Consider the following 27,775-nt stretch of genomic DNA (forward strand, 5'->3'; position numbering starts at 1 on the left):
TGTTCTTCCTGCGCCTGGAATGTTCTTCTGCAGATACCCATGTGCCTCACTCCCCCTTGTCTCTACTCAAGGGTTAACTTCTCACTACGGCCATCCTCTCCAGTCTATGTAAAATAGAATGCCCTTACCTCTGACCCAAATATAGTTTTCTTCAGAACATTTAACATGTTTAATGTCTGCCCTCCCCCCACAGGAATGCATGCTTCATGAGAGCACTTATCTGCTTTGTTCACGTCTATATCCTTAGTGTCTAGAACAGTGACCAATCGGTAATTAGCACTTAATGTATCATTGTTGAGTAAATCAATAAATGGTTATATCTTTTTAGAAAATCTGGTTTGTACCTGAATGTATTCCTTTATGGACAAACACACACACACTCCCATTTTCTCAGAAAGGATGTTATTACATTTAATTTATAAGTCCATACATTGTCTTACTGAGCTAAAGATAGGCAAGGATGTGGAGAGGGCCCGGTGTCAGAAATTGCTCAAAATACAGATTCTATTATAACAAGGAAGGTCCTGGTGAGGGCCAGTGAAGGGAAGACACTCTTCCTCTGCCAAAGTCCTAAATCCAAAGTGCCGAATTACTGAGTTAAATTGCTGTTGTTTCCCAGATATGTACTGGAGGAATGAGAGAGAGAGAAGAATAAGACTAAAATGCCTTCAGTCACTTACTTACTAATGTTTACTCCCATTAGTCCACAGATAGTGATCAATAGACATTTGCCCCAACAGTCAACTGTAGAGGCCCTCTCTTCCCCAATTTTCTGTCTAACATTCCTCTTCAGCTTCCCTCAGCCCCTTTCACCAGCCCTTCTAGTCTTCAATCCCAAAGCCCATACCACACTCCATATGTAAAACAGCCACAGGATGTTTGCTTAGACTCAACCTCTTAAAGTGTTCCTTCTTTTCACAATTAAGAACAACACACCCCATGTAGGTATCCAGTTTTTCTGTCTGAAAAATGTAGAGTTCTTCCCTCAGAAAATTACAGTGAGATTTCTTGAAATGATGCTTTCAAGGGACCATTGTTGGTCCCTAGTCTTGGCTCAGATGCTAATAGATAATACAGTGGTGTCTACTCCTATCATCACACGAACCTTTACTTCCCCCACTATTGCCATGACTGCTCTATTTCCACAGCTGCTCCATCACACTAGTACCCCTAGACCACATCCTTCCAACATCCCATTGCTGGGAATCCTGACTTTTCCTTTCAAATATGGAACATAGAGCTTACATACTCTGAGGTAAACTATCCACGAAGCAAGAAACTATCCTTTGGTGATCTGTAGGCTTAAGGTTACAGTGGTACCACCTTGCTTCCCAGACTTTCAAAGGACCAACTTGGAATTTTTACTTTAATTTTCCTTCTCATTGTCATGATGATGACAAGAATAATCATCAGAAATGCAGTAATAATCATGAATCCTGCTGTGAACAAGAAGGAAAAAATGTGACCTGTGGGCACAGGTCATTTTCTTATGTTTACTAAAACCTTTTTTCGCTCACAGCCACATTTGATTAATGTCCCAGCTAATTATCTTCAACTGGTAGACCAAGGATTTGCATGGCAGGACTCCTCCATCATAAATAGTCAGAAAATCTGAACTGAACTTGATGAGTAAGTGGTAGAGGTAGGGTATGGAATTGAGGTTCCTGTACTGACTCCACTGTTGGCCTCTGAATGACCCTCAGGGAGCCCCATAAAATTACTGGGCCTCAGAGGATTACTCAGTTCCCAAACCTGCCTTATTCAGGGCCTAAGGATGGTCCCTTCTCTCAGTGGTGAAGTGGAGAGTAGATGCATGCATTCACTCTAGCTCTGGGACATCTGACATCTACATCTGTAAGAACGCAGTCAGGTGTGTGTTGGGCATTGATAGAAACACAAAACCGATGTTTTCCTGACATCACTTCTGCTGTAGTGAACTTGGAATTTTGATCAAAAGAGATACAACATGCACAGGCAATGATTCAAATAAGACCACAGGGGAAACAAAGGAGCTAACATTTATTAAGAACCTACCATGCGCCAAAATCTTTAGAGACGTTGTCTGAAATGACCTTCAAAATAAGACTATGAGGTCAATATCACCCTCTGTTGGGAGCCGGTCCATGCTTGCTGTTTCAAGGGACCTGGCATATATGGCATACACAGAACCTGGCTGAAGAACCTAGCGAGGGAACATGGACATAGAACCTGGCTGGAGATCCTAAGCAGAACCTCTCTGGAGATCGAGACCAGAACTTGGCTGGAGATCCTGGCTAGGCTGCTGATCAACTGAACGCTGTCTCCGTATCATTCCTTCTTCGCCGACTCCGTCCACACCTTTGGGGACCCCTGGACCTGCTGGGGTTGGACCCCGGCAACCCTCCCTATTTCACAAAACTGGGTGGGCTGCCAGAGAGGCTGTAATTCCTCTTTCAGTCTAGAACTGGCCGAGGAAGCTTTAGCACCTGGGACCACCTGACAGAGACACTCATGTCCTATCTACTTCCGCAAACACTCCCAGGTAGCTCTTTTATTAATTAGGTTTGTTATCAGAGTTACACTTAAGGAAAAACATGTGTTAGCCTAAGTACATTTGCCTTTGGCTTGTTTATATATGATTTCTTTTCATTTTGTTAATGTAGATATACCTTGCCTCATTCCAAAAAGGATTTGAGACAGATTACAAGGATTAGTGGGTAAATATATAAACCTGGCCTTTATCCCTTGTACCATCAAGCAAAATATTAAACACACTGAAACAAATCGATAGTCGTTTTAAAATGTCACGGGAATTAAGAATGACGTTAATGAAGGGAGAAAAGCTCAGCCCAAAGAAAATGAATGATTTGTGTTGGCAACAGTACGATAAACAGGACCAATTAATTAATGTGACCATTGTTATTCTGTGCTACAAAGAATTCCCTCCTCACTTCATCAGTGACAGGTATAATGAAATCGAGGTAAGTTCAGAAGAGGTTTGATAAGGAATTCAGCTATTTTTTATTAAAATAATTGTAAGTGATAACCAAGGTGAAAGCTCCTTGGTGTGAAAGAATGTAAAGTTTAGTTTTAATCTAGCTTAAACACCAGGACCCCAGGTGTTTCATCGTCACACTTTCATTAGCTTAAAATAAATACACAGGGGGTGGGAGTGGGGGGGCCAGCTTTGAAGGAGAGTCACTGGAAGACAGGAGGGCAGTGGGAGGACTCGAGTTCTCCACTTGATGGAACTCGGATCCATTTCTGAAAGCTGAAATAAAGGGCAAGGCTGAAATCAGCCTTTGGCTGTGACCCTTAAATTGCTTGTTATGATTGTTCATGAAAGCTAAGTATGTCCCACAAGTGACCTTGGGTAATTTTATAAAAATCAATCAACCATCATTATTGTTACTTCCCCTCTAAAATAAATAAATGAACACAACTTTTTACATGTAATCACTTCTTTCCATTAAACCTCTTTCTTATTTCTTTTAAAGGCAAGTAAAGGAGATTTTTAGCAGCTACCTAATGTTTGCAACATACATCAAAACCTGCTTTTGGCTCACCCTACAATTAGCCATCCTCTGTAATACCACAGAAACATTTGTTGTGTGTTTGTGTGCTTTTTAAGAAAAACAAACAACATAGTTTTAGCTATTTTCTCCCTTACAGAAAAATGTAGAGTATAAATATTTTACCATACAATAATAAAACTTCAAAAGAGATGGCTATACTTTATATCTTCAATTTTTTCCCTCCATTCTCTTGAATTTGGGCCTTGCCTGACTACTTCACCAGAACTACAACCACATTGTTGAGTCCAAAGCTCATGCTCACTCCTCACCTTCCCTGAGTGGCCAGCAGCATTGGACACACTTGGTCACACCTTTCTTGAAACTCCTTCCCCTCACTTGCCTAGCACTGTGCCTCCAAGTTTTCCTTCTGCCTCCCAAGCCTTGCCCCAGCCTCCTCTACCTGATTCTTCTTGATTATCCCAAACACTGACACTTGGAGTTCCCGATGACTCAGTCCCTTGACTATTTTTCTCATCAACCTTGGTTGTCTTGATGTTTTAAATATCATCATATGCACACTGCTGATGACTCCCAAATTTGTATCTCCAAAGCCCGCCAATGTCCTCAGATAGAGACTCATACACCCAGCTGCCTACTCAATGTCTCTACTTAGATGTCTTATTGACTTCTCAACGTGGCATATCCAAAACATGACCTCCTCGTCTTGCCACACAGGCCTGCTCACAGTCCTTACCATCCCCATAACTGGCAACTCCATCCCTTCAATTGCTCAGTCTGAAAACTCTAAAGTCAACTTTCACTCCCTCGCACTTTAAGACCAATCTTTCAGGAAATTGTGTGCATTCTTTCTTCAATATTCCTGATCCTACCACTTCTCACCATGCACATGTCTGTTTCTGGCGTCTCTCATCTCATCCTCAGAGTATTATAACAACCCCCTCGCTTAGCTCCTTACTTCTGCCCTTGCCCCAACCCCAAAGTCTGCTCTTAAATCAGCACCCAGTGTGATTTTTATTTGTGTAAATCTTATGTCACTACTTTGTAGAAAGTCCCCAATGCTCCCACCACACTCACTGAAAGCCTACCCAACCCTACAGGGCTGGTCCTCTCTCTGGCCCACTCTCTCTCTCTACTAACCCCTGGCTCACATCCTCCTGCTGCACTACCTTCTTGTTCCCCTGCCCTCACTGCGTGCAAATACCCCAACCACCACCAAACTACCTCGCCACCTTCCCTGCTGCATGTTTCTCCATGCTGCCCAGAAAATCTAACAAAAATTATCATTTTCTTACTTGACTGATTTCCCTATAGAAATAAACTCTACGAGAGCAAGATTTTGGCCTTTTTTGTTCACAGCCATAGCTGCTATACTTAGAATAGTGCCTGGCATATGGGAAACTTGGTAAGTGCTGATTAAATCCTGTTGAATAATAGGAATTGAAGTTATAGAAGTGAATGAGGTCTCCCTAGGAGAATATGTAGAGTGAGAGCAGGACAGGGATAAGGGGAACAAGTTGTCAAATATTAATATTTAAAGACTAGAATATGGAAAAGAAGTAGCAGATGCTTGAATGTGAGTCAAAGAGTTCAGTGAATTAGGAGAAGAATCAAAAGGCTGTACAGACAGACAGCAGGAAGAACTCTTAAGAACTGTGGAGCTGATAGACAAAGCCGGCAAACCCTTAATGTCATTTTCAGGAGGCTCAGGAGAGAAAGGGTGCACGCCAAGAGTGTGCTTCGTGAGGACACCAATGCCAGCAGAGAAAATGAACCAAGTAGAGGGGCTCCAGTTTTAAACAACGGGAAATCCAGAGGTCAGTGAAGGCAAAGCCAGGGAGGGATCCAAGGACCCCAATTAATAGATCAATCCTCATCCCAAACTAGATATTTCATTTGCTCAAAGCTTGACAAACCTAAAATCTTAGATGTAAATTATCTAAATCGATTAGCCTCCATTCAGCTTTTTGTGTCAACCCTAAATAATTCCTTTAAAAGTTTAGAAGCCTGTATCTGGTTACCTTTCTGGTCATTAATCGTCTAATAGATAGGGAAGCCTGTGGAATTCCCTTTCTCTGGGGAATTATAGATCACCATTCCTTCAAGATGGATGGACCCTCCTCTGCCCAACGAAGTGATCCGGGCACAGTTGGGTACACTGCTGTACCCTACTGCACGGTGCTGCCGTGGAAGTGAGCGTCAGGAGGAGGTGAGGAAGAGGGGAGAAGAGTGGCATTGAGGGAAGGCAGCCACAGCCCGAAGCCTGCATCGTGATGGGGATGCACACAGCTTCCTTTGTTGGCAAGATCCGGATTAGACTTGCGCCTGATCCACTGGAGCAGAGCCTGGAAGCCTTCGAGGTGGGCTTGTCCCCGGCCAGAGAGGCGGAAAATCAATTTGGCTGGCAAACGAGAGCCCCCAAGAGCTCAGTGCACGCTCCATAATCCTATCCACTAGCAGCTCGGGAAATAGATGCCTGAGCCCTCACATATTCATGGGGGATGTGAGGCATAAATCAGGCTTTAAGGATTGGGGGCAAAGGGAATGGACTCTCTGGCCGGCTACTAATTAATCAAGCACAGAACACCTACACCTAACAACCTGGGAGCCACACACACAGGCACAGGCGGCGGCGGCTGCTGCTGCTGCTGCTGCTTTTCCTGATTATTTTCTTCATTTCAATTAAAATAGATATCGAATGAAATTTCCCCCTTTAGCTGATGCTGCTTATGCATCCCCCCTGTTCTTCCTTTAATTAAAAAACATGCTTATTGCAATACTTGCCAGAATCACTTTAACGGTATTTTAATTGTAATGTCTCTGCCTGATTAAAAAAAGAAAATATGAACTAGAAAGTGTTAGCAAAAATGTTCTCCGAATGCAGGAAAAGAACCGCACACCTCCCGGAATGCCTGCCACATGCTAATTCCTTAATTAGCCTGGCACTACAGTCAAATGGGCAATGTAGAGGAAAAAACAGATCTGAAATAAAAGCACTGAATCAGAGCCGCAAACAATAGCAGTTGGGAGAACTGTTTTCATCAGCTCGGATTTCCCTGGCAGGAGAGAGAGCTGCAGCGAACGGAGAATGCCTGGCTCGGGAGAGGCCCATCCAGGGTCTCCAGCCAAGTTCCCACTGTTCCTTGCAAAGGGTCGCATAGCCTTTGGGAAAAGTGTAGCTGGGCTGGCTACACTTGCTAGTTAATTGACATCCAGTTCCTTTTATTGTTTTCGGCTAGTGGGGTCTCAAACTTGAGCACCCATCCACACCACCTCAGGGTCTTCAAACACCTTTTGAATAAAGAGATTGCTCAAAGAAGTATATCAAATTGTAGGACTGGTCAAAACTGTGATTGGGTCAATGCTAATTGAACTCGGTAAACCCCCAGAGAGGTTTATTGTGAGGCCAAAAAATGTGTCTCTCTAGCAAGTCCTTTGATGCTGCTGCTGATGGGACCCACACTTTGAGGATCATGGCTCTCAGTAAATTAAGTGATGGCTATAGGTGTCCATAGTCTTGTGAAGTTTGCTACCAGCTCACAGGTTGAGAAATGCAAGGTTGGATTAATTCACTTCACCATTCAACCAATAGTAACTGTTGTTTTCCAGCCCTTCTGCTAGGAGCTAAGATCAAAACATAAAAAGGCAGTCTCCACATCCAGGTCACCGTGGAGTTTAACTGCTACAGGTGAATAGAAATACCCTAGTTTTAGTGAATTAGCCAACTTTACAGATAACTGAGAAAGAAGATAAAGGTTATGACTCAACCTTTTACTTTTTCTATAAAACATAAAACTCAGTAAGTGAACCTTATAAAGGAATTAACTCTATACCAATTACAAAGTGTAAACATATTTGTGGAAGAGAAATTATAAAGAAATATTTAAAGGAACTCAAATACTGAGATATAAATAAATGCCTTTGTCATTAAAACTACTGTTATCAGTTACTGTTTAACTAAACCTTGATTTCCTCCCCATCTCCAGAAAACCATTACTGCCTTTTACCAACAAAACTTCTGGCATGTAAGTGCTCAAGGCCCTCAGCTATTCCACGGATTTCTGGAAATTCACTTAAGACCTCAGAAAGAAAGCTAGTATTTGTAGGGAGAGGCAGGAAAGACAAAACAAGACTTTCTCCAAAGTCTGTATCTGGCAGGTAGAAATCTCCCTGGCTACCAAATTGCTCATTCATTCAAATAATCTCCTTCATTTTATTTATCCAAGTTCAATTAGCACAGACCAAATCACATTTTTGACCAGCCCTACAATTTGATATACTTCTCTGAGCAATTTATTCGAAAGCTTAAGAAAACAGGAGCCAGGTCTTTATTCAAAAGGTTCCAAATATAATTATTCTCTGTATAATATAAATATGATTTTGCTAATAGCATAATGTTTTAGAAATGAAAGGTAATCATTGTGTCCTCACAGTACTTATTTATTTAGAAAATGATAATTCCTCCTACTCCCCACAAGAATATTATAGTACATAAGAAATAATAGTAATAAAATGCTCATTCTCCAATATATTTTAATCTGCCCAAGAATCCCAGATACAAAAGCATCCCAGATATCTAGCTCCACTCCCAATCTTGATTAAAAAGTATGTGGGAGTCATTAACAAATGAGGTAGACAGGTAAGGAGACACCGAGCCCTAAAGGACCTACAAGCCATATTAAGGAGCTTAGACTTGATCTGAAAGGCTAATAGAGAGCCAGTGAAGGGTTTTAAGTAAGGAAGTTTGAAACATTTATCTTTCATTATTGAAAATATTATAGCTTCTGAGCTAGGAAGGGACTGGTCCTTCTCATTAGCATTTTTCATGTTACAATATCGAAGTTGTCAAGACATAAAACTGTAAATTGTCTAATATCTAAATTGTTTAATGTCTGCCTGTCCATCTATTGAAAGCATGTTCCTTCTCACAGCAATGGCTTTTCTTTCATTTAAGGCTAATCAAGTGTGTCTGGGACTGTTCTCTGGAGGTAAATAATGGAAGTCATTGCCTGATTGAGAGAAATAAGGGGTTTCAGAGTCAACTGTCCCCCACATTACAAAACTTTTGTCTCTGATCTCCTGATACACAAATAGTAAATGAAATTGGTCACCATCTGAACCAATCCACTAACATTTGAGGATACCAGGAAGGACTCTGATCATAGAGAAATTTATAGCTAACATTTATCTGCCTCTTCAGGTCAGAAATTCATTCATTGGTTTATTCATTCAATAATTATTTGAATACTTGCCATGTGCCTAGAGATAGAATGGCCCTGGCAATGGAAAGGTAAGCAAAGGCAGACCTGGCTCCTGCTTTCTTAAGCTTGTAGCCAAATTTGCACCTTGCCAAAAAAGATACAGTGAAGGAAAAAAACACATACCCTAATATAAAATTTGTAAATAATTGATATAAAAATTATTCAAGTTCTTAGCTGATTAAAAATTCTATCAATGATACACTTGGCTTTGGACATAGGCAAAAATCACCTCTCATAAAATAATTAACAGTAACTTGTCACCAAGAAAAGATTGACACATAGAGATACACAAGGTAAAAGGATTAAGGGTAGGTTTCAAAAAAACTCAGGTTAATCCTTATGGATCCTAACTTCTTGATCAGGCTTCTCCTTAGATTACTGCCCAGCCCCTTCAGAAGCACCAGGCTTGAAAACATAAGAAAGTTTACTAACTCCTTTACTGTATTTCCTCCACAGGATTGCACAAACAAATACATTAACATCTGTAGAGTTTCAGATAAGCCACTCTCTTCCTATAGAGGGAAGAGAGTCAACACCATTTCCATTTTGTGCATTGATTTGAGGACCAGAGCCTTGCCCAAAACCACAGGAGAGTCTGTAGCTGCCTCAAATATGAACTCAGGCCCCAAGTTCATTGACCAAACTGCTGTGAGTCAACCTTGTTACATTGTCTGTACACAATCATCCCATCCCCTGCCTTGAAGTGTAGCTGTGGTTCAGCTGAGAGAGGAAGCCAGTTGGTCAATCTCCTTTCACAGCCCACTTACAGATAAATTATTTTAACTTGCCTATTTGTGACAAATTTGACCAGCCCACAAGACATGCTGAGCATGACATTATATAGTTACGAGAGAAATATTAATGTAGAATATTTTATTTTTTATCAAAACTCCAGCCTGACTTCAGATGGGTTTCCTTTAAATCCACACACTGGTAGCTGTTAAGTCTTATACCTATAGGCATAAGGTAATCTGCCCAGAGACTCACACAGACCTGATGCACAGAGCACCCCTACATAATATTCTAGGGAAGTCCTATCTCATAACACACCAGCTCATTGCAAGCATGCACCTACTGAAACTGGGGCTGATTGAGTGCTGACTGGAAGGGACCATGTGTATAATCCATTGGATCAAAACGGCTATGCTGGGCACAGCACTTAATACCTCACTCTGGCCCTGGCCAGTGTGGCTCAGTTGCTGAGTGTCATCCCATGTATTGCGAGGTTGCTGGTTCAGTTAGATTCCCAATCAAGGCACATGCTCCAGTTTCTGGTTCTACCAGAGGTAGTCAATCAATGTTTCTCTCTCATCAATGTTTCTATTTCTCTCTCTCCCTACTTCTCCCTCTAAAATCAATAAAAACATATTTTTAAAAATACCTCACTCTGAAATCCTCAAACCCTTTCCAAGAATGAAGAAATTCTACATGGAACTTGGGAGTGGGTCAAAGAGAAGATACCTCATCTCAACAAGCCAAGAATACGCATTTGTACGCCACTGAAATCCTAAAAATAACAGACTAACAAGATCTGAGTGTCCTCAAAATAAAAATTGGAGAAAATGAGACCATATTCCAAACAGCACCAGAGAAACACATTTCCAAGGAGTCAAAATAGCAAGGAGAATGGAGGCAAGCCAATGGATAGACTCAGCTACTTCCTCCTCTGTGTCCTTCCTTCTCTTGCCACAGAAAGAAAAATACTTCAATATGCATTTTGAAGATAACAGAGGCAAAAGCAATCCAAGGACTTCATTACCCAGCTAATTCTTTCAATAACCCAGTTAGCTTTGTATGTAGAAGCAGCCACTATCTGTAAATAAAATTGCAACTTAGGCCTGATAGCCAGCCATCTCTTCTGTTATCCCCATCAGTCAGAAAATAAAAATAAAAAAACTAACATAAATTGAATGCTTACTCTGGACTAGGTCCTACGCTAAGAGCTTTACAAATATTGCCTCATTTAATACTCAAAACATCCATATGAGTTGGACAATACATTGTAGTCTTGTCACGCAGCAGCAAACAATAAATGTTAGCCATCTTGGTCACTATTGCTGTCATTACATGAGGCATGACCCTAATGGGGCGAAATGCGAGGTTTATGCAGGCTATGCAACATGCCCAAGGTCACAGGCAGGTAAGGGACAGAGCCCAGATTCAGACTCAGTTCCTGACACAAAAGCCTGCCAAGCATTTAAGTGCTTTGGTGTACACCAGTAGACCAAGAAATAGAAAAATCAATTTAAAGGAAACCAGTACACCATTAAGCAGCAACAGAGACTGGGAACAAGTTTCTGTGAAGTATTTTAAAGTGATAGCATCGCAATTAATAAGAAACTACAAAATGCCTTCCTTTTGAAAGCCGAGCACCAAGGGAAGAGGCATTTCTAGGGTTTGTGCTCCCCTAATTGGCTCTTTCTTAATCATTATCTCTAGACCACGTCATGTCAAGTTGCTTGACCACCAGAATAGAGATTCATTGTTTCATTATGAAAATATGAATGCTTCCCCAACTGCAGCCACAAGCCCAGGATGCATAATGTCTCTGACATGAGGGCAACATGCCTTCTTTGTTATTATGGTTCATCATAATTACTTGGAATAAAATAATAAATTTTAATTCAGCGATGCCTCTGGCCGTTGGGCATCTTAACATAAAAGAACGAAAAATATAATTAACTAAATCAAGGCAATATGCCTATTTCCAACCCAGCTCATTAGTATTAATTGATTGGGTTAATTCTCTTTTGTGTTTAACAGTACCCCCTAAAAAACAACTTAAAAAAAAAAGGAGTGAGGACAAATGGAGGGAAGAAGTAGAAATGGTAAGTAAATAAAAGTTCTTCATATTTTGCTAATTAGGACAAAATAATATTATAGTCAAAGCTTTTATTATGGTCACAAAATAATCTGCCATTTTTTTCAATAAAGTTCAAAAATCAGTGTATGTAGCATCATAAATAATGGAGAAAACCTTGTCTCTGGTACCACTCCCAATTGCCTCAAAGAAATTTATAATCCTCCTTTCTACTATATAAGTTGTCCTTGTCAGAAAAAGTGTCAATTTTATTTTACAGATGAAAATATAAGTACGGCCCAGAGAGTCCAAGACTCTTGAGGGCCACATGCACAAGTGCTGGTTTTCCTGGTATAGGAGCCTGGTCCTCTAGACACCAGGATGCTGGCTTCCGTGAATGGCAAAATAATACAGAGGGTGCAATATTTTCATGAAGTAGTCCGAAATGTCATTCTTAGGTGACCTATTTTCACTTTTATTTCATACTAATCTTTCCCAACGGTGTACACTATTCATTTAGAAAGCCTTCTGTGTAATATTGTGAAAATGACTGAAAGTACTTCCACTATAACACTTTATATTTTGTTTGATAAAAATTTTTTAAGGAAGTGGGGGGGGTTTGGGGCTTGAAATTTTCCATGCTTTATCTCAGCCTATGTAGGGTATCAGAAAAATAAAGAAATCCCACTCAGCTATTTTTCTGATACTATGAATGGGTATGAAAAGGAAAGACAGTAGCAGACATTGAGAGAGTGACTTGCTGTTGATGAGGAGGAGAATAATGGTTTAGTGCTATACTTGGATAGCTTTTCATTATCCTTCACATACTCTCACACATATTATAGACCAAGAGAAGACATTAGAGGTTTAAGGCTGTGCTATATCAACGAGACACTTGAGAGTTGGTTTCAAATTCCTTTTAGAAACAGAAAAATAACTTACCAATTTTATATTCCTAACAACTCATAAGGACATAGATTTATACATAGGTATATGTATGTATATATGTATGTATATGATGTAAATATGTATATATATATATTTGTGTGTGTGTGTGTGTGTGTGTATATATATATATATATATATATATATATATATATAGTACCTAGTGATAGATATATTAGATATATCAGTCAGAATAATTAAGGACAGTGAAAGTGAATTAGCTAGGAAAAGTGATATTTAAGAGAGCAATAGTTTCAAAATTATACTTCTTAAATTTCACCCAAGACTTGCACCACTTTATTTGTCCATTTATTCAACCATTAACACATATTCTTTGAGTCCTCATTATGTGTCAGGCACTGTCCTAGACACTGAAGAGACAGTAATGAATAAGCTGGTGCAGTCTTTTGCCTTTCTAAGCTTGTTCTAGCAGAGGAAACCGATTTTAAACAACCAAATTTATACTATGTCATGTGGCGATAGGTGCTGTTAAGTAAAGCAAAATAAAAGAATAGAGAGTAATAGGAAGGCATTTTAATTTTAGAAAAGGTGGCCAAACAAGGCCTCTCTGGTAAGCTGACATTTTCTCATGAATTAAATGGGTGAGCCAGCCACATGAATATTTGTAGGAAAGATATTCCAGGCATAGGCCAATATGTGCAAAAGCCCTGAGGCAAGTGTGTTCTTGGTATATTCACAGAAAGCTGGAACAGAGTAAATGAGGAAGATAAGGTCAATGAAAGGATCAGAGTTTGATAATGGTGAGGACTTTAGACTTTATCTCTAATGAGATGAGAAGCCATGGGGTGGGGTTGAGGAAAGAAGTAACAAGCTATGACATATTTTTAAAGGACATGGAAAATAAACTATTGGGGGATATTTTAGCATACAGCATAAAAGTCAAATACCAATGACTTAAACACCTGAAGGCTTGTTTTTCTATCACAAAAAGTAACTTCAAAGGTGAGCAGTCCCAGTTGCCATGACACTATGGAACGCCAAAGTCATCAGGACCTGGGTTTTTTCATTCTTCTACTTCCCCACTCTTTTTTGCTTGTTTGTTTGTTTGTTTGTTTGTTGTGGGGTTTTTTTGTTAATCCTCACCCAAGGTATTTTTCCATTGATTTTTTTAGAGAGAGTGGAAGAGAGGGGCAGAATCGGAGAGAGAGTAACATCAATGTGAGACCACATGAGGAATCAAGCCTGCAACTGAGATATGTACCATTGACTTGAACTGAACCTGGGACACTTAAGTCTGCAGGCCGATGCTCTATCCACTGAGAAAAACTGGGTAGGACTACTTCCCCATTCTTAACAAGTCACCTCATAGACTGAGATGACAGCTGAAAATGGAGCCATGACAATAACATTCCAGGAAGCATGGAAGAGGAAGAAGGACAAATAGAACATGCCTCCTATTGTGTCAGTTCTATTCTAGGAAACTTCCCAGATGTCCTGTACCACACTTCCCCTTGCATCTCATTGGCCAACTCTCAACCACAAAGGAGGCCAGGAATAGATAGCATTTGAGCAAGTTCATTGCTTTCCCAAATAAAAACTGGGGCTCTGCTACCAAGGAAGACAAAGAATCAGAAACATAGGAATCAATTAAGAGGTCATTTGAAATGATCCTGGCTCAAAATTATGTTGATTAAGACTAAGTTTGTACCAATTGAAGTACTGATGTATGCAACACATATTAAAGATTCAGGGATATGAGAAGAAGGAAGTCTAGGACACCTCCAACAGTTCTGGACTGAATCATTAGACAAGTACAATTCCAATAGGTGAGATGGGAAAGTGTATGTTGATATTTACATGATCAAAACTGGTCTCAGACACAAATGATATGCTCTTCACAATCTCTCCACCATCCAACTCTAATCTTACATCCCTGACACTCTCATTACTCTGGAATATATTCTGTGTTACTGCCTGCATCACATATTTTACAACTAGAAATTTTACCCTTTTCTATTTTCTCCTTAATTAGTTTTTCTTTAGTGACAATACACACTCCTAATATTAACTATTATTCTTCATTGTTTTCTCTATCGCATACAGATGTCATAGGCCACTTAACAAGCATTCACAAGTCATCTGTTGAATTGAGTTTGATCTGTGTCCTTTCTCTGTTCTCATTCTTTTTAGACGTTATGACCCATATCTCTATAATAAAAAACTCAGAGTTTCATTCTAGGCAACCCTGCTCCCTGCCAACAATTCTTGTATCCTATCTGTACAGAAACAGGTGTCTACTACTTACCCTCACATTCCTATCAATGGTCCCACTTCCTAAAAGAAAGAGGATACTTCAGATAACAGACCTTCCCTCTGCACAGGATGAGGTTCTGCCCTCCCAAACTGGACTCATTTATTCTAAATAATATGGGAGTGAAATATGGCCAGAACCAGGAATACTAAGGAAAATCATTCTTGGAAGGTGAGAGGGTGGGGCAAGTATTTGGGTTGCTCAGATCTTGAAACTCTGAGAGTGAGAAGCCAACTGCATACTCTGCACGTCCCTGCGTTTCTTTTGCCCTCTATCCCCCCCCTGGAGCTTCTTCTCCATCTTCAGTTCTTGGCCCTATCAACACCGCTCCTGGACTGAACATTTACCTGGAACTAATGGGACATCCAGAGACTCAGGCTAAATCTGAGGACTTCTAGTGGGAAAACTTCTTCCAAATGGTATAAAGCAAGAACACTTAAGTGCCTGAAGGGCATCTCATTCTCCAGCAGATTTGACTCCTTTGAAGAGAGTCCTGGTTAACGGTCTCCAACCAGTATCTTCTCTCTGAGTTGAAGCTTTAGGTCTGTAATTTTCCTTCACCACTGCTAGTCTGCAGACCATAGATGGCTGTCAATAAGTCAACATTCCCCATGGCCACTGGTTATACACACACACCACAAAGGCAAGAGTCTAAATTGACATACCACTTTTCCTAAAGGGTACTAATTAAGTGATTTGCCTGCAAACTTCTCTTTGCTAATACAGAAAAGTAAAACAGCTTCCAGAATATCTACATATATAAAAGGCTAAGCGACCAGTCGACTGGTCACTATGACATGCACTGACCACCAGGGGGCAGACACTCAATGCAGGAGCTGCCCCCTAGTGTTCAGTGCACTCCCACAGCCGGCCAACCTCCCGTGGTCCCTCCCCCACACTGGCTGTGGTTCCTCCCTCAGTTCCTCCCCCTCAGCCAGCAGGCCCCGATAGGCTGTGATTTCCGGCCAGGCCGAGGGACCCCACCCGTGCATGAATTCATGCACCGGACCTCTAGTAGAATGATAAAATGCCATCTGTAAGAGACAAGTATCAAAATGGTATCAGTTAATCTCTTCAAAATATTATATTTGTTCTCATGTAGCCTTGCTCTTACTTTAACAAGAAGAAATCCTTCTGGAACTGTTAAATATATTTCTAGTAAAAAATAGTGTTTTAGTGAAGAGTTTTATAGGTATCTGTTACTAATCACATTTCCCAAGCAATTTTTATTCACCAATGAACAAAGTCACTTTGATAACCATTTGTTATTATCAGCCATTGAAATGGGCAATACTTTTTATTCTCATTTAACATAAGTAAACAAAGAGGCGAAATGACTGAATTAGTCACTTGGTGATGTGGTGAAGGAATTGAAATTTGAATTCTTAGTCTCTTCCAGTTTCCCAGACCCTAGAGCTAAGTGGCTGGTTTTGCAATAAGGAAGCCTATTTATATGACTTTCCATGGGACCAGGAAGTCAAAACCACAACAGGGTAAAAGCAGGAAAACGTCGCCTTTCTGGCAGGGAATTTCAAAGGCGGCAGCATTAACCGATGTCAGAGCATTTTGCTACATTGTGGGGGCTGCCCTGGACAAGCATGACTACAAAGTGCTTGAGTAAGAAAGCATATTCTTTGAGAAAACTGGTAACTTCCTTGTATTTAAAAAATTAAATACAAAGCTCTGTGCTTACAAGAATCCAAAGAAAGAGCTTTCATTTTGAACCCTATGACCACTTCTTCCTTCCATAGCAAAATCTCAATTTGGTCCAAGAATAAATTGTCAACAAGTACTAGAAGTTATCCAAAAAAACTACCCTCCCTCCTTTCCCATAAAAGGGATAGAAATATATATATATATATATATACTGATGTCATCACCCATCTCCAAATTCTACAGACCTTTAACGTGCAGGAAGTTGAGAATGCTTGTGTTGGTGTCTAGCAGGAGCAGTTGGCCATTCTCCACCGTGACATTGTCGCCATCTTGTGGCGCCCGTTCAGGAAACCAGCTGTAAGCCCTTGACCACCTCCGGCAGAAATGAAAGGAAACATTGCCCTGGAAAACAGAGTTTTGTTGTTCTGTTTGTTTTAAAGCTGGATAGAATGAGTGAGCAATCAAAACATAAACTCCTTACACTAAACTTAATTTAAATATAATTTTAAAAGGCTCACTAAACTTAGCCACCCTCTCTTCTGCATACAACTAAATCAAAAAGGGGCAAAGTTATCCTTAAAGCCCCTTTGTGCCTGGTCGCTGGAATTCTCCAGTGACAGGCTTGTAATGTTTTCCTCACCTTTTTTTTTTTGCTAGCATAAGCCCCCTTCTACCTAACAGATGGGGTAAATTCTATTTTTTATTTTTACAGACAACATATTGAGTCTTGGACAAAAAAGTTGCAAATAGCCTGAAATACAGAGAATTAAAATGTTCTGCATGATGGGTGGCATTTTGCTTTATGTAATTGGTATCATTTTTCACTGGCTGTACTGCAAGTGCCTTTTTTATAGGAACATTCTTCTTTCTAAGTGCTCAGATCCATCCTCCCACACTCTACCTGTTCTGGTATTACTGTGTTGTTGCCTTTCCCTCAGTGCTTGGTGCATCGGTGCTGAAAAAGCCCAGACACAGATGAAATGCCAACCGACCTCAGATGATAGCCCAGAACCTTTGAGTGAGGGGCAGGGAGCAAGACATGGAAGAGCCCAGAGGAGGAGGCACCCCCTCCCCATCCAGCCTTTAGGCTCCCTCTCAAAACTTTGGGCTTTCCTATTTATGATCACACTGAAATCATATGTTTTTTTCAAAAGAAAGGTGTTAAAATCACAGAAAGCAATATTTGGCTCATGCGAGAGGCCAAGAATATGTCTAAATGTCTTGTGCAGTTATGGAACCATAATGATGATAAATATAATGAAATCAGAATGGAGAAGGTGATCCCCTAAAGGTAATACACACAACATGTGTATGCCTCTCTCCACACAGTCCTTCTTCCCACATGGATTCCAACCAAATGTGAAGCCTGAGTTCCTATAAAATAACTGCCTAGAAGGTCCTCTCATGAGGTGTTAAAGGCAGATGGGAGAAGATCATTAAGAAGGGGAGGCATGTTTATAATACCAATAACTACACCTACACAGCAAATAGTGCCCTGGAGTGTTTCTGAGAGAGAAAAATAGAAAAATGTGTTGCCAGGAAAACCAGTAGATTTTCCAGGAGTGTGTACTAATACCCAGCTCAATAGTCACAAGTTGTATGCTCAACCCAATCCCCAGTAAGGCTTTGAAATAAGGAAAAGCAGGATCTTTTCATTTTCTATACCTGCAAAGGAGAAAACAAATCAGTGAGTCATCCCAATGTAAGAGAGAAAGTCTTAGGGGGTCAAAGGAAGACCATTCCTTTGGTAACTTCCATTCATTAGTTTGGGAACATTTTGTGACTTAGAATTAGCACTGCCTGCCAAAGCTCTAAGCGAATTTTAAAGACTTTCTCTCTTACTCTGAAACATGTGTATGTATCATTTGCTTCCTTCCTTGTGTTATACCATCTTGGCTTGTCCTGTCAACCTTTTTATTTTTTTTAATATATTTTATTGATTTTTTACAGAGAGGAAGGGAGAGGGGTAGAGAGTCAGAAACATAGATTAGATAGAAACATCGATCAGCTGCCTCTTGCACACCCCCTACTGGGGATGTGCCCGCAACCAAGGTACATGCCCTTGACTGTAATCGAACCTGGGACCCTTCAGTCCGCAGGCAGATGCTCTATCCACTGAGCCAAACCGGTTAGGGCTGTCCTGTCAATCTTCAAACATTGCTATACTCAGCCCCAACCCAGCAGAGAGAAAGGTCGAATATTGTTATGTCTTCTTTACAACTGAGAAAGCAAAGGATCGAAGAGCTTAATTTCTGCGTCAAGAGCCACTGGGGTAGAAACAGACTGGATCATGCAGAGCAAGCTTTTCACTCATGGTGGCCTCTCTGGAACACTCTTCCACAAAGTATCTACATAGCTCACTCTCTTACTTTACTCAGGTCTCTGCTCAAATAACACATCTTTCCCTGTCTCCTTATTAAAATAATACCTCTAATCACTCCTTCTCCCTTAATACTTTCATCCAGGTATTGTATCATAGAATTCCTTATGTATTATCATATATTAAGCTTACTCAAGTAAATAGCAGGTGCTTTGTTTGTTCTGGTCAATGTTATATTCCTAATCACCTAAAAAGTGTCAGGCACATAATAAGTGCACAATAAAAATCAGTTATATAATTTCTTAAATGAATAATCTACCTGTTAACTCCATGTACACATTTATGGATATTACATACGACATATGCCTAAGCACTTTCCAGATACAATAAATAGACAAACAGGTGATAAGGCCTATACTATTTAAAAGTGCTACATCCCCTAGATCTCCTGATTTGTTGGATTCAGCCCACATTCCTTTCTGTTTTCAAACTCTATTTAAATTTAAACCAAATGATGATTGTATCTAAATTAAGCCCAAGATTTAGATTCAGTTTCCCTATGAAATCTTCTACCAATTTTTTCCACTTTAGCTTTCTCTATTCAGTGTGGTAGATGCCAAAAGAATACACATATCAAGCATTAAGTTTCAAAATACCCAAGCTTTCCTGTGCCCAAACTTCTCCTTAGAATAATAAAGGTATCCTGAAATGTATACATTTTTATTGATGATTCATGCTTTAGTACATGATTGATTAAATACAAAAAGTCCTAGAAAATTCATGCAACTATCTAACAGCTACCTGAGGAAGTAGAAGAGCAATGTATCTCCATTACTGCAAGTTGTCAGTGAATCCATGAATGCAAGTATGTGCCATAAGAATTATTTTTAAATATATTTTTTATTGAGAGAGAGAAAAAAACATTGATGTGAAATAGAAACATGGATCAGCTGGCTCCTGCATGCTCCCTACTGTGCCCTGTGCCCTGTGCCCTGTGCCATGTGCCCTGACCAAGAACCAAACCAGCGACATTCAACCAACTAAGCCACACCGGCTTGGGCTGTGCCATAAGAATTTTATCTCTGCTACAATTTCAGAGTTGACACACTTGATAGTATCATTGCTTACACAGGGCAATGCCCCATGAAAACAATGGGGATGGCTCACTTTCCAACATCTTTATCCTCCAATCACTATCACTTTGATCCAAGCAAAGAAGAGTGACAGTACTGATAAAAGATATCTTGTCAATATATTTAAAAGTCTCTGAGCAGATATCAATATGATGTGAAAGCCATGCTCTGTGTCATCAGCCCAGCTTATAGGTCAACGTAGGTTTCACTTTCACCGAAAATGCTTTAAGCTCTTTCCATGCTAGCTCTCAAGGTGCTCAGTGTTTAGCTTTAGTTCCCTTCTTTGAGATAAATGAATCACTCACTACCATTCTGCAGGTGAAGAAAATCATGTCCCCATGGGCATAAGGAGGTGGGTGGAGAAATAGAGATTTAAGAATTATCCAGAACATGCCCTCACCTTTACCTCAGTATATGCAGCCCCAAAAAAACCAGACAAGAAAACATAAGCAAACACTTTCCTGCCTCAGCTAGGAAGCTTATGCAATTTGTTTTCTTCTTACAGCATGTCAGCACTTCTCTGAACTTTAGGGAATGTGCAGCGTCTGCAAATCTCACATGTCACCTTAAATGTATTAGCAACACCACCAGAGTTATCTTGAAAGAAGTCATTGATCAGCAAGTTGCAACAACCAGGCAAAGCAAAGACCTTTTTGTGAGCGCATGTGTTAAGCTGGGATGATGAAGGAGGGAGATAGTGGCAATCTCTCTAGTCATAGGGTCTCCCGATGACAAAGACAAGGAAGAAGTGTTTTGACACCTCACCAGAATGTCTTCTTCAGCATGAAAGCCTTGGAAACAGGAAAAGGCAGGTCCCTGTAACCAACGTTCTCTACACTCCTTACCCTACTCTGTTTCCTCCAAAGCACTTATCATCACTGAAACATGGTATACAGTTATTTATTTATAGTTAGTCAACCCCCAATAGAATGAGAGTTTCATGAGAGCTTCTTGGCTTTCTCTGGTATTCACAGTACATACAACAATGCCTGGTGTACAACAGCTACCCCAAAAGCACATTTGAGTGAATGAATAGTCAACTCTTACTTGGGCTCATAATTACTATGCCATAATTTAAAATATAATTTTAGTAAGTAAAATAACTTGATATGAAGCTGAAATTTGTTTTTTAACCTTTTCAGTGCTCTTTTACATAGAAATGTTTTAATTTTTATAAAAGCAAACATATTTATCTTTTCTTTTGTGGCATCCTCTATTATTTTATGCATATGATACCCTTTTTTCATTCATATATAAACATCATTTCTTGTTTTGTAGATTTTATGTTTGCATGTTAATCCTCACCTAATTAAGAATTTGTGTTGGTGGGAAGTTTTCCATTTTTGTTTTTAGCTTTTGCTTTTTTCCCCCAAATAGTTAACTGTTGACTGTTGTCACACCATTTATTATTAAATAACATTTGCTCTCCCAACTAATACTCTTGGTTATTTAAATAATTGTATCATAATGTTGGGTGATGTTTAAATTGCCAATTAAAATCCAAAACCTGTTATATCTAAACTAATATAAAGACCTCTCTCTCTCTCTCTCTCTCTCTCTCTCTCTCTCTCTCTCTCTCTCGATACATGTGATTTCAGCTTTGTTCTTGAGGTGTTCGTATTATTGTGAAAAAGACAAATATCCAGATAATTAGTATAAAGTGTGATTAATTCAACAATTAAAGGCAAAACCAAGGCGCTATGGGAGTTCAGAAGTTTGGATGGCTGACCCTGGTGGAGACTGCCTTACAGGTGAAATTCAGTGTATTGATCACCTGGTCTTTTTTTAATCTGGACACTACAGATAAATTAGCACAGGCTGAGATTATTTCACTTGATTAAAAAAAAAAATATGCTCATTGTAGAAAAGTCAAACATCTACAAATCCAAGATTACAAATAGAGCCCCTGACCTATAATCTAATAACTCTTTAGGGAACAAAAAGGAAATTCAATTACTTTGGCATAATTTGTTCCTACTGAGCTCATGTGGGCTCTAAGTGATCACTTTCTTTTTTCGGTGCTTATAAACCCTTCACGATTATGAGATAATATGAGAAAGTCCTTCCCTATTTCCCAGCAGTTTGACTACTCAAAGAAATGTCAACATTTGCAAGAGACTTGTGCCCAATTCAAATTTATTCTTTGTCCCCAATTCACTAGCTTAGCCGTCAATTCTATACACATCTTATGCTCTGTGGTTTCTCAAGTAATACTGATATTAGTTCAGACTTTGGTACATGGAAGCTATTGTAGCGCTCCAGCTTCATGAGACTATTAAAGTCTACAAACAGTACAAATTTACAGAGCCTTTCTTTATCTTCTCTATTTGGGTCTTTAAATCTCTTTCAACAATGTCTCTTCTGAATTATAAGCCTGAATATTATTTCACCTGTTGAAGAAAATAATAATAATAATGGCAGCCAGACATTTTACTTATAGCTCACTAGTTCTCACAATTGAAAAATGTACATATTGCCTTCTCTACTTTCAATTTTAAATGCTTTTAATTTTTAAAATTAATAATAATGGCTAACAATTTTTTATTGCACCGAGCAGGTATTATCTCACTTAATAATCACAAACTCTTCTCTTGCCTAGAACTAAGGAAGAAATGGGTCTCTGATTTCAAGAAATGGGTCTCTGAATATTTATTGAGGAACTACTACCTACTAGGCATTGGTCTAGGCACAAAACAAAACAAATCCCTGACTGCATGGAGCTTATATTTTAGAGAGGTAACAGTTCAATACCTAAAACAAACAATGTGCCCCGAGGGGAAAAACAGAGTGAAGTGGCTGACAAGTGCATGGTTGAAAGGAGCTATTCATACTGAATGATCAGGGACTACACCTCTGGCAAAGGTTTGGAGCAGGGACTGGGATGTGAGCCAAAGGCTGTCTGGGGAAGAGCCTGGGGAAGGAGCCCACTTGCTGTGCTGCGGGGTCAGCAAGGAGACAGACAGGAAACCTGACTGACCCAATGTTTTGATTAAAGTTTTATTGGAACATGGCTCCAACCATTCATTTGCTTATTGTTTATAACTGCTTTCAGTTTGTGACAGAGACTGTATTGCCTACAAAACCTAAAATATTTACTGTCTGGATCTTTATAGAAAAAGTCTGCTGGCTCCTGATATGTGTCAATTCATACTATCAGTAAGAAATAATATTGTCTGATTATCTATAATTTGCCCAGAACACTACATCTATACTCCATCAACACTGAAATATGTTCAAAATGAAACTTTCTACAATGAAAAATTGACCATTATAATGCAGCTACCTAAGAGCTTGAGGACTGGCAAGCAAAAACAACTTAGGAAAGGATATACATTGAAATACTAGAAACTGGTTCAATTCTTCTCATTTTCCAGTAAGCAATAAAGCAGGTCTTCGAAGGCTACATAAAGATGATTGGAAATGTGTATGTGTGTGTTCATGCCACACACAGGTGCGCGCACACGTACGCACACAGAGCCAAATCAGGAGATTGACGGATACACGCTAGCCTTTTCCACAGAGCTGACATACTGCCATTTAACCAGCGAGCACAGAGCATGTGTTTCTGTTCCCAGTCACTAGTAAGAGACAAGGTTAACATTTTAAGTGATGGACTACAGCGTGTTATTTCCCCATGCAATGGACCCGTGACTGCACTGCCTTCGAAAACACTTAATTTTAGTGATTGAATACACGGGAGCGCACTCTCCTTGCTATGAACCTTTGACAGCTTCTGTTTCAGACACCAGGGGAACCTTTTTTCCCCTCCTTCTCAAATATGTGGTTGCACAGAGAAAAGGAGGAAGCCCAGAGAATGAAAACCAGTTTATAAGCATCCGCGTATTTTACAGTAGAAGTATGCACTGCCACCTGCTCTAATTACTTTTAATGTTGGGGCCACCATCTTCATACAATAGAAATAATGATCTCCTCAAGGGCAAAAAAAAAAAATTATTTTACAAAAGCAAACAAAACTCGATTACATTTAGCGCCCAGGCTAAAGAAGCATCAAGGTACTTGGTAGTGAACAATCAATTAGAAAAGTGGGCCGGTTTCTGATGAACACAAACAAACTGGGTTCCCCTTAGTGGTTCCCTTACTCCCTTCCTGCCTCTTTGGAGGAATCATGCCCACGGCTCACACAGGCAAGGAGCTGCCTAGACACTTTACTGGGTCTGAAGTGACTCCACACCAATTTCTTACATTTGGATCCAAACCAGACAAAGCCAACTTTTCTCCCAGTCTTTGTATTGGCAGCAGACATGCTCCAGCTTCGAGAAATACTAAATATAGAGATGAATATTCTACCAAGAGTTTAGATCCCCTCCTTTGTGACCTCCCCAGAGGCCACCACAAATCTGAACCTCTAAAACAAAAGCCTAATTAAAGCCTCTAGGAACAGAAGTGATTCAGAGTGTGTCCATTCCTTGGTTCTCCAGGAAAGCCCAGGAATAAGGGAAATATGTAGACTCTGGGAAGACATGGACAGATCACGGCAAGGCCAGCAGAACCTGACCTTTACAAAGGCTGTGTCTAGGGACCTTCTCAGATCCCCAAATGTAAGCATAATTCTGATATACTCCCCAGGATTCCTGGCCTTAGAGTACCTGCCATACACAATCCCTTCCCTTAATTAAGAGCAGAGCCAGGGAACACCATAGGGAATCACTCTCATGATTCGGTTACATTAGAGTGTGGCAATGGTGAAGGAATTTTGTAGGTGTAATTAAGTTCAGAAATCAACTGACTTTAGGTTAACCAAAAGGAAGATGGACTGCTATGGCTTCACAACCTCTCTCTATTTAGGCTGAAGACATACACAGCCTTCCTGATCCTGAGCACAGCCACCACATGTGTCCTCTGGGAGATAGAAACTTTTAAAGCCCAGATTCTGACTCCACTTCTGAGAATGGTTATTTAAATATAATTGGTTTTGCTTGCATTGCTTCCGGAGGAGAAAAAGAAGAGCTAACTTTTTTATTCCCTCACACAACAAAAGAGCAAAGCTTCAATGCTCTGCAAAGGAAACCAAGCTTAGAAACCAGAGAAACCCATCCTGTACCAGGTACCTTCACTGGCCTTGACTAAATAACCCTTCCCTCACGTTTTAAGCTTCAGAGTAAAGATTGATGTTCTTTTTAGGAAGACAAAGGAAATGTTAATTTATATTTTTAGAACTCCCAATATCTAAGTAGCATCATGTCTTACCAGGAAGCATTCATACATATATTGTCTTGTATTTGATGATACAAAATGTTATTTGTTGTAAGGCTAACATCACAAATTGTCAGTCCTACATGAGGAATGAGGAAATCCAGAAAGATTAAATGATGTGTTTCAGAACTGAGAGGAAATCTCAAAAATCTATAATTTGGGGAACTTGCCTGTCCACTGCAGTGCAGATGCCTTTCTTGTAAATACAGGCCGTGTTGATTAAAATCATCACCATCATCTTCGTGAACACTCACTGGGTGCTCACCGGGGGCCAGGCATTGTGGTACCTAGCCCTGGACCATGAATGCGTAATTGAATTTCTAAGCTCTTAGAGCCCAGTTTCAAATGCATTGTCCCCTTTACTCCAAAAGCAGCTGCCACACATTGTCCTTTTTCTGCCAAAACCTGTTTATAGGTTCCAGATGCAATGAATCATCTACTGACTTGAGTGACATTAGAGGTAAACACCAAGGTTAAAATGTAGAGATAATTGAATAACACCAACTACCAGTAACAGCAGTCCAGGCAAGGGAGGAAATAGACCCAGAGATTTCAGATAGGGCAGTCTGATGGAAACCCTCCATTCTCAGGATCAAAACCACATGCCATTTTGACATGATGGAAAATATGTGTTTTATTTTTCCAAATTTTCACATGCCAGTTATTAGTATGGGTAGGAGTGACAAGCAGGTGGTTATGTAATTTAAATATCCCCATGATTTTTTTAAAAATCCAAAAATAAACTGCCATTTATTTAGTATATCAAAGCAGTAGGCTTTAAGCTGTTTTAAAAAATGTTATATCTAATTTATTGCTTGTGATAAATAAGCATTATGGAAAATATACATTTTCCTTTCTAGTAAACTCTTCTTCACAGAAACCCCATAAAGCAAAAATTTTCCAAAGCCCTTCCAAAAATTCATACAGCTCAATATAATTTCCAGATATCAAAACATACTTTAATCATCTACTTTGCCGTCACCTGGAATTCATTGTATAAAATGCATATAATGTATAAACACATGTATATAACATATACACTTAGTTTATACAAACACTTGAAAAACTGTCCTTATTATATGTCTTTAAAGGCAGAAAACTCAGAACCCATGGTGAATACTAAACAATCCAAAGACATGGTTATCACCCAAGTTTAGAAATTTAAAAGCCAGAAAGACTTCTATGTAACAAGCCTTAAAGCAGCAATAATCAACTATTGAGGCACACAAGGATGGATTAATTCAATGATCAATACTGGAGATTTATCAGAGGACAAAACACCTCTCAGAACACAAGCAAAATGCCTTTTTACAGAATTCTCCAAATGTTAGGGGATTATTCCTTTTCTAGAAATGAGTTTCTCAACTTGCTGAAAATTAATTATTCATGTAGCTCTGTTTTGCCTTAAAAAAAAAAAAAAAAGAGAAACTTTCCCATTTTTCCCAATGGGAAGAAGTATAATTCCCAACAAGGCCCTCTACTAATTAGGGGTTAATGAAACTTAGATATATGTTCCAATATCTCATTTCAAAAGTGTGAATTTAAGTCACTGCTACAAGATTATTCAGCAGGCATTCTAGTAGGTATGAACCACATCAGTAGATCCCATGAAAAAGCTATCAAGCTTATGGCACAGCTTTCTATCATCCCCATTTCTTACTACTTGGCATCTTTCTGACATCACCTTCTCCAGATGAAATGTCCCTTGCCTCAGAAATTTTCGGTTTTGTTTTAGAAAATTGAGAGAGATTGTCTATCAATCACATGAAACAGACACATTTTTTTTTTTGCTCCCTCCTCTTTCCCACTATACTCAACTAATTGGAAAGTGTAAAAAGGTATACAAATGGCTAACGGGAGTATGAAAGGATATTCAACATCATTAATTATTAGGAAACTCAAAATCAAAATCACACTGAGAGAGTACTTCACATGTATTAAGATGACTATTATTTAAACAAACAAATAAACAAACAAAAAAAACAAGTGTTGGTGAGAATGTAGAAAAATTGGATTGGAACCCTTTGTACATTTCTGGTAGGAATGTGCAGCCGCTTTGGAAATGGTACAGGAGCTTCTCACAAAATTAAACACAATTACCATCTGACCCAACTATTCCACTTCTGTGTATATATCCAAAAAATTTGAAATCAAGGACTTGAACAGATGTTTGTAAACCCATGTTTATAGCAGCATTAGCAGATCAAGCATCCATCACAGATGAATGGACAAAGTGTGGTACATGCAATGAAATATTGTTCAGCCTTAAAAGGGGAGGAAATTCTGATATCTGCTACAACATGGATGAACCCCAAAGACATTGTGCTAAGAGATATTAAGTCAGTAACAAAAAGACAAATATTGTATGATTCCACTTAGATGAGGTACTTATGTAGTCAAATTCATAGAAACAGAAAATAGAATGGTGGTTGCCAGGGGCTGGGGGCAGGAGAATGGAGAGTTACTACTTAACTAGAGGCCCGGTGCACGAATTCGTGCACAGGTGAGGTCTCACGGCCTAGCCTGTAATTGGGGTTGATCAGGACCAGCCAGACAGGTGGAGGGACTGCGGGAGGTTGGCCGGCATGGGAGGTTGGCTGTGGGAGTGCACTGAACACCAGGGGGCAGCTCCTGCATTGACCGTCTGCCCCTTGTGGTCAGT

General features: G+C 39.7%; 1 protein-coding gene across 1 annotated transcript in view; it reads right to left on the bottom strand.

Annotated features, from left to right (window-relative positions):
- The window catches only part of PKHD1 (PKHD1 ciliary IPT domain containing fibrocystin/polyductin), a gene marked incomplete at its 5' end in the record, with an annotated part of 392,126 nt that overhangs the window by 262,297 nt on the left and 102,054 nt on the right, over positions 1 to 27,775 (bottom strand). Inside the window, one exon of the mRNA XM_081094978.1 lies at positions 16,692 to 16,848. Within this exon, the coding sequence (XP_080951104.1) occupies positions 16,692 to 16,848 (157 nt within the window). The remainder of the gene's footprint in view (positions 1 to 16,691; positions 16,849 to 27,775) is intronic.

The sequence above is a fragment of the Myotis nattereri genome, assembly GCF_964212035.1.
Source record: "Myotis nattereri genome assembly, chromosome: 6".
Lineage (NCBI taxonomy): Eukaryota > Metazoa > Chordata > Mammalia > Chiroptera > Vespertilionidae > Myotis > Myotis nattereri.